At 51.3% G+C, this 8,400-nt stretch overlaps 1 protein-coding gene across 1 annotated transcript; it reads left to right on the top strand.

Annotated features, from left to right (window-relative positions):
• The first annotated feature begins 1,743 nt into the window (after positions 1-1,743).
• On the top strand, positions 1,744-4,203 carry LOC119456341 (uncharacterized). The gene has a single exon (XM_037718054.2). It carries the CDS (start codon positions 1,888-1,890, stop codon positions 4,072-4,074), a length of 2,187 nt encoding a protein of 728 aa, XP_037573982.1. The 5' UTR covers positions 1,744-1,887; the 3' UTR covers positions 4,075-4,203.
• The last annotated feature ends 4,197 nt before the right edge of the window (positions 4,204-8,400 follow it).

Below are 8,400 nucleotides of genomic sequence, written 5' to 3'. Positions count from 1 at the left end.
CTCTCCCTTGACGTCCCATGACCATCTCTACGAGACAGGCCACTGAACACAATAGACGAAAAGCGAATAGAATCTAACAAAAAGTTATACGAGGTACCAACGATGAGATGTGTTTCTTGGCTTCCAACTTGTCCTAAGAAAATGTTCTCTTAGCTTGTTCTCAAGCTCTCCCACAGGTTCCTTCAGACTGGAGGAAACTGGGGTTTTATATGCGATTACTTTTTGCGGCATCATGGTGATTCATACAAAAATATCCCAAGTTAGCATTGCTCCTTCATCATTGTAACGTACCAATGGTATCGATAAGATCGAAAGTTGGGCGAGTTGGTGAGGCTTCATGGTAGCTACAGCGCGATAGACTCGGCGAAAAGGAATAGGAGGGGACACAAGACAGCGCTGACTAACAAACGAAGTTTATTGGAAGAAAGCAACCAGTATATGACATGCATCACATGACCAATAACCCCCCCCCCCCCCAGGCATACGGAGATACACTGTCAAAAACAACCTTCATAGTGCAGAAGGCGCACGTTTCCACGGTGATGCACATGTCAAGCAAACTACAGTATGTGTTAGCCAACTCTGTCTTAGCCAGCGACCCATTTCGCTGCAAGATCGCGAGGTTGCCTTGTTAGATCGTGCGTAAAGCCACTGAGTTATCTCGTGCCATAGTAATTTGCTTGTTACATTGTTTGAGAAAGAGAAGTACTGCACACTAGACATATTATCACACAGAACGCTAACCGACCTATACCGTTTACCGTGCGCACGCTAAGAGTTCACGTTACCGTGTTAGCGTGGTGTACGTAGTGTACCATGGCGGCGGTCCCGATCGCCCGCTTCGAACTGAATTTGGCGTTGTTTTTGTAGAATTCACTTTGTTCGTAGCAAATGACTGCGTAAACTTAGTCAAGAGAATGGCAATCTTCGAGATCGAACGCGCCTAAGCAGAAGAGCGCCACGTTTCCGACGGTGAGATTGATTTCGGAGGCTATGTAGACAAGCAGATCGACGGACTACAGCTTCCATGTGTTACGCACCAACTGCGCTGCGTCTTAGCGTCTCCAGCGACCCATTTCAAAGTTCGTTTGCAAGCTATCGCGCTAAGGTCTACTTGAACGCTTCGGTGGTCTCAGCACTACGACGCCTCGATGCCAGCATCGAAGGGACGTGCAAGAAGCACTACCAACGCCAAGGTTGCCATTGTTAGATCGTGCGTAAAGCCACTGAGTTATCTCGTGCCATAGTAATTTGCTTGTTACATTGGTTAATCAGCCGTGACATGGGTTTCACCGTCGAAACATGCACCTTATGCAAACATGAAGATTGTTTTTTTATAGTGTATCGGCGTATGCCAGTGGGGGCCAGGTGTTGGTCATATGATGCGTGTTATATGCTGTTTTTTTCTCAAGGAACAGTTGTTAGTCAGCGTCGTATTGTGTCCCCTTCTATTCCTTTTGACCGCGTCTGACGCACTGTAGCCACCATGAATGGTATGGACAACTGTCACACTTAAAGCCTTGAAAAATATTCGGCGAATACTTTAAGTATGTACGAACGAAATAGGCACGTGCTGGTGTATTATTATTAGAAAAAGAAGGGATACCACAACAGCGATAGGAATAACTACATCCTACATAACGTCAAGCATTGAGCACAGATGACAGCCCATGCAGAAAAGAATTCCATTCTCTTTTCAGTTCCTAACATGCGTCATCCTTTGTTGGGGAGCCGCGTCAGGTCGCAGCACCGCCCCAAGACACTTCAGATGGTGGCCGTCGGAAGACAACCAAGAAAGGCTTCCACTTGGATTGGCTGGGCAGGACCCCGTTACCGGCGAGTCTAGTTCTGCTGAACTAGCTCGTAGGCTCGCCTCAGGTGCTTACAATGGTGCTTACGGTGGCAGCTACGGTGGTGGCTATGGTGGCAGCTACGGAGGTGGCTATGGAGGCGGCTACGGTGGTGGTTACGGAGGTGGTTACGGTGGGGGTTACGGAGGCGGTTATGGTGGTGGTTACGGAGGCGGTTACGGAGGTGGATATGGAGGTAGCTATGGTGGTGGTTATGGAGGCGGCTATAGTGGCGGTTATGAAGGTCGAAGTATGGTCGTCACTAGTGGAGAAAGTAGCGCAGATGTCACTAGTGGGAGAAGCGCAGGTGGAAGCAGCAACGAAACTAGTAGCAGCAGCGGACATGGAGGTGGCTTTCGGCGGCGGCTACGGAGGTGGACACAGTAGTAGTTTTGGAATCCAAAGTAGGGTCGGGAGTAGTGGCGAACAGGGCAGCAATTTACGAGCAGGTGGAAGTGAAAGCCGTAATGAAACAGGAAGTGTTAGTGGATACGGAGGAGGCTACGGAGGGGGGTACGGAGGCACTTACGGCGGAGGTTATGAAGGAACAGCATACGCCAACAGTGGCTCAAGCAGCACTCATACAAGAAGCGGAAGTGGTCACGGTGGAGGAAGTGCAACTGAAAGTGGTACGGGTGGCAGATACAGAGGCGGCTATGGAGGTGGTTACGGGGGCAGCTACGGTGGCCGTCATGCAGAAATCAGTACAGGCGTGAGTGGTGCCGAAAGCGACAGCAATTCCAGAAGTGGGAGCGCATATGTCCGTAGCAGTGGAGGCGACCGAAGAAATGAGACAGGCACTAGCAGCGGATATGGAACTCGCTCTGGAACCGGCTACAGAAGTGACTACAGAAGTGGCTACGGAGGTGGTTATGGAGGTGGCTACGGCGGTGGCTATGGAGGGCATAGTAGGGTCGTAAATGCTGAAGAAGGCGGCACTGACATCTCAGGTGGCAGTGGATACGGCAGTGGTAGCAGCAATGAAACTGCAGGTGGTAGTCTACACAGAGTTGGCTACGGAGGTGGACATGGAGGTGGCTACCGTGGTAGTTATGTACAGCGCACCAGGGTCGTGAACGCTGGAGAAAGTGTTACTGAGACAAGACGTGGCAGCGAGCACGGCGATGCAAGCAGGAATGATACAGGAGCTGGCAGCAGATACGGAGGGGGTTACGGAGGTGGCTATGGAGGTGGCTACGGTGGGGGTTATGGAACGCAGAGACGAGTCGTAAGCAGTCTCGGAAGTGACAGTGACAGGAGCAACGGCAGCGGATCTGGAGGTGGCTACGGAAGTGGTTACGGAGGTGGTCACGGAGGTGGTTACGGCGGTGGTTATGGAGGCGGCTATGGCGGCAGTTATGGAGGTCATAGTAGCATCGTCACTGGCGGCGAAAGCGGCACTAATGTCAGGAGCGGCAGTGGCTACGGGGATGGAAGAGGCAGCAGTGAATCTGCTACTGACAATGCAAACCGCGGATACGGTAGTGGTTACGGTGGGGGACACAGTGGTGGTTATGGAAGCAGAAGCAGGGTTGTGAATGGAGCCGAAAGCGACAGTGAAGCCGGCAGAAGCAGCGGATACGGCAGTAGAAGAGGAGACATAAGCGTGAGTGACACTGACAGTGAAACTCGCGCATATCGAGGCGAAAACAGAGCAGAAAGCGGCAGTGACACAAGAAGCGGAGGAGGAGGATATGGTGATGGATACGGTAGCGGAAGTGGTGGCGGAAGCGGTGGCGGAAGTAGTGGTGGAAGCGGTGGCGGAAGCGGTGGCGGAAGCGGTGGCGGAAGCGGTAGTGGAAGCGGTAGTGGAAGCGGTAGTGGAAGTAGTACAAGAAGCAGCAGCGGTGGGCACAGAAACAGTAACGAAGCCAATGATGATAGTCACAATAGCCGTGGCTTTGGTCGCGGTTCCGGTGGCAGTCATGGCGTCTATGGTGGCATATACACTAGTGGGTACACTGTCCGATATGGAGAAAGAACAAGCTCACGCACTGAAAATTCCCGGGCTGATGTACCATGTGTGAGAGTGCGCAACTGCGGCAGCCTACTCACAGTCGCCACGGCCGTTCTACCAGGTGGCGGCCGTTCCCACAATCAACAGTCGGCGTCAAGAGGCCTCGTGCAAGAAATCGTCGACGACACTCAAGCGCGCCTGCGTGTCCAGCAGGACATTAGTTCTCCGCGAGCAACGGAAAGTGATGAACTCTTGAGCGACGACTGAAATCCTGTTGCGAGCCACCTAAGGGGGTGAGAGCATTCACAGCATCTCATCGAATTCTACAATGGGAATCAACCTTTGAGCAGGTCGCTTCAACTTTGGCAATAAAGATTCAATATTCGCTATTTGTAACTGGCCACTTTTCTTGTTAAATGAATCGTAGTACTTGGTTCTTCGTTCTCGATTCTAACTGGGCCTTTCGATGAGGGCACGCTTCACGCTGTCCCAGGTATGCAAACTTTCTTTTTTACAGCGACCCCAGTGCCGTCGTCGGACTTCGCTAAAAAGGGGATACGTGACCTAGAGGGAGAAGAGAGGAAAAGAAGAGCTCAACAGGGCGAAGGGGGTTAAAGTGACCCCTTTCCCCCTGCGAGAATGCTGTGAAAGAGTGCAGTTAAACGGATAACGGGGAGGGGGCTTGACTTAAGTCTCGCCGTCCAATAATCGCGTTGGAGGCGGAGAGCGTGAGGCGCGCCAACCAATGGTGGTGTAGGAAAAAAATGTCGCAGTTTCGCTCGAAAGGCGAAGCATCAATTGCGATAGCCAATCAGTAGAGAGCTATAACGAGTAGGGATAGTATTTTTATCGGCTGCATAAACTTGACACATTCCCTTACTAATTGAATTAACAAGCGTGGTGTCAGCGCGCACAAGCAAACATGAATAGATCACACTCGATGACCGCAGACAACCACTGTGAAAACGCTGGCGTGGGGAAGCGCGGCCGCCGCAGCGATCGAAGGTTCGTGCGGTCTATCACTTCAACGGAAACTGAGCGGCTTAAGCACAGCCCATACAAAGGTCAGAGCCGTGTGGAGATCGCTTGCAAGATAATTAGGGTGCGCGCGACAACACCGACAGCCCGTACCAGCGCAAAGTACAAGAACGCATTTGTTGGCGAAGTAGAAGTTGCCCTCCCGCGCTGCCTTCCTGCTTTGCTCCTTTCACGTGGGAGATTGCGTCGCCAGTTCCCTTGCGCCTGGTTGCAAGATACGCATTTTGTGCCGCAGCACAGCGTCGCCTCCACGTCTCCCTTTCGCTCGACGGAAGTAGCTTTTGATCTCCGCCATGCGTTCGCTCTCCGTGACAGCGCGCGTTCCCTGCGCGCCTGCACTCGCACATACGGCGTGCGGCGACAATTTTATCGCCCTTGGACTTTAAACGGAACCTCACGGCGACAGCTATGACGATGACGGCCACGGCAGAAATCCGCTTGGAGTGTCCATATAATTGCTATCACAACAAAGGCAGGTCAACGGAGAAGTGTGGTGTGAGAGGAGTTCACGTTAGCGTTGGTTGTATATGCGGAGCTTTGGTCAAGGACTCTTGTCTGGGAACGTCGTAGAAAAAGCGTTAGGAACGCCCTAGGAACGCCGTCTCCCGTGGACGCCGACACGCCCAATCCCCCGCAAGTAGCGCCGCTCGTTCCAGCCAAGCAGCCGCGAATGAAACTACGGCTCGGACGCTCGCTCCCATTGCAGCCAGCCTGACGCAACAGGCCGTACATTTTTTTATTTCGATAGCCATTATATGGACACTTAAAAGCAGATTTCTGCCGTCGGCGTCGCCGTCGCCATCGCCGTCGCCGTGAGGTTCCGTATGACGTCAATGGAGATGAAATCGTCGCCGCACGCAGAACGCTGTATGTGCGAGTGAAAGGGCGCGAGGGGCGCGCGCTTTCACGGGGAGTGAACACACGGCGGAGAACAAACGCGCGTTCGGCGCCGTGCTCGCTTAAGGGCTGCAGAAGTAGGCGTCTCTTTCCTCCTTTACAATCACCATATATGTAGAGCAAACGCGCCTTCTTCCGACGCGCGAGAGGCCGTGGGGGAGGGGGGGGGGGGGGGGGAGGCGACGTTTAGCTGCGGCACCAAGTGCCTATTAAAGACTCTTTCTTGGGGAACTTAAACGCTGAAAATTTGGTCTGTCTGTCTGTTTGTCTGTCTGTCTGTCACCCGATTCAGCCACCCGGCCAAAGTTGGACCACTTGCTTACCGCCCACACTACTTAAACTGGTACGGCTGTTCATACTTGTGAACGTTATCGATCACAAAGTAAATATACGCATATCTGAGGCGCAACATCACTAGGTAAGTATTAGGAGGTGTGTTCCTTTAATAGAAAATACATAGATACGTAACTCTAAAGACCCTAGTTTCTTAAGCTGCGCTGAAAATGCCATGCTATGCGCGCCGACGAACGACGTTCCCCGACTGCGCGCCGACGAGCGCCCTCTGCCATGGAGGAAGGAAACCCTCTGCACAAGCTCATGTTTCCCGATGTATTGCCAGATGACGTCCATGTCTCACGCAGCGCCCCCTCAATTTTATCAATGCCAGCCAGATGCGGCCGATTCAACATAAAGGAAGTGCTGTCTGAGGCAGGGCAAAACATAAATGGCCGCTTGATGAAATAATGCGCTAAAATGAAATCTGTTCAAACAAACCTCCATTGCATTTATCATGCCATGACGGAAATGGTACGAGAACAGCATCACGGGTGGCCGCGGATCAGACCAGCACTCATGTAGTACGGCCGGCAGAAGATCGTCTTTCGACGACATTTCCAGCGAAGCACGCAGATACGCGGCAATTTTTTTTATATCAGAGGCTCCGGCAACAGTCACCAACGCCGCACGCATTTTGAGCGAACGCGGGCTAAACGCCGACGGCGTCGACAACAGTTCTGCGTGTTGCCGGTGCTGCTGCATGTCCAAGTTTATACAGCTTATAAAGCTAATATCATTACTCCGTATAGCTTGATGCTTCGCCTTTCAGGTGAAACTGCGACAACCTTTTTCAATGCATCGTCACCGCGCGAAGCATGCAAAAGCAAAAATGAGGTGAAAAAATGGTCAAACAAAAGATTTACAATATAGACTGACTGTGAAGTTTGGCTTGCATGGTGTAACACTCGGTCTAACTAACACATCGCTGTTCGACCATCTTCACGGAGTCGAACGTGCGGTGATTTTTTAAAGACGATAGTCTTTCTTGGGGAACTTAAACGCTGAAAATTTGGTCTGTCTGTCTGTCTGTCTGTCTGTCTGTCACCCGATTCGCCTCGATGCCAGCATTCGAAGTTGGACCACTTGCTTACCGGCATCAAGAAGCACTACTTAAACTAGGTACGGCTGTTCACCGTACTCAGCACAGCGGAGCGTGGCCTCCGCAACGTTAGCTCTGATCACAAAGTTCTAAAGTTGATACGCGGAGGCTGCAATTACGACGCGCTGTACGCGCTGATTTGACTCACTAGGATTCAGTATTAGGAGGTGCTTTGTCTTGCGCGTAATAGAAAATACATAGTGTGTCAGTTACGTAACTCTCTAGTCTTTCGCGTTAAGTGCTAGCGTGAAAATGCCATGCGTAGTGCAGCTTCCATATGCGACGAACGACGTTGACTGCGCGTCATCGACGTTGGTAGCGCCCTCGTGCCATGGAGGAAGGAAACATGCACACCAGCTCATGCGATGGGATGGCGTCCATGTCTCAACGCCTAAGCGCTTTAGCCACAAAAATGCCAGCCAGATGACGATTCAACATAAAGGAAGCGCTGTCTGAGGCAGGGCAAAACATAAATGGCCGCTTGATGAAATAATGCGGTAAAATGAAATCTGTTCAAACAAACCTCCATTGCATTTATCATGCCATGACGGAAATGGTATGAGAACAGCATCACGGGTGGCCGCGGATCAGACCAGCACTCATGTAGTACGGCCGGCAGAAGACTATCGTCTTTCGACGACATTTGCAGCGAAGCACGCAGATACGCGGCAATTTTTTTTATATCAGAGGCTCCGGCAACAGTCACCAACGCCGCACGCATTTTGAGCGAACGCGGGCTAAACGCCGACGGCGTCGACAACAGTTCTGCGTGTTGCCGGTGCTGCTGCATGTCCAAGTTTATACAGCTTATAAAGCTAATATCATTACTCCGTGTAGCTCTCTACAAATTTGCTATCGCAATTGATGCTTCGCCTTTCAGGTGAAACTGCGACAACTTTTTTTCTTTTACTGCTTATTTGTGGACGGACTCGAAACATCACCAGAAACTGGGAAAACAAGACACCTCCTGCGCAGCCACCTGGTCAATAACTGTGATAAGCAGCTCCACTGCAGTACATCGCTTCACGTGACCTATATTGCAAGCAAGCCTCAATATTGCTCTAAACAAGACTGACACTGTGAACTGGTAGCTGTTGTCAGTTTGTAACGTACAGCTTTCAATGAATTCGAGAACCAAAAGCAAAAAAGACTGCCTTCCATAGCATCTGTTGAGGAAGACAAAAGGAATACGTTGTCGCAGGAAAATTGAGATAATGTTTATT

Source organism: Dermacentor silvarum, chromosome 6 (genome assembly GCF_013339745.2).
Source record: "Dermacentor silvarum isolate Dsil-2018 chromosome 6, BIME_Dsil_1.4, whole genome shotgun sequence".
Lineage (NCBI taxonomy): Eukaryota > Metazoa > Arthropoda > Arachnida > Ixodida > Ixodidae > Dermacentor > Dermacentor silvarum.
This window is presented reverse-complemented; position numbering and strand designations above follow the sequence as displayed.

Excerpts from the sequence above, each read along its gene's own strand:
- LOC119456341 (XM_037718054.2), top strand. The coding sequence starts at position 1,888 with ATGGTGCTTACGGTGGCAGCTACGGTGGTGGCTATGGTGGCAGCTACG.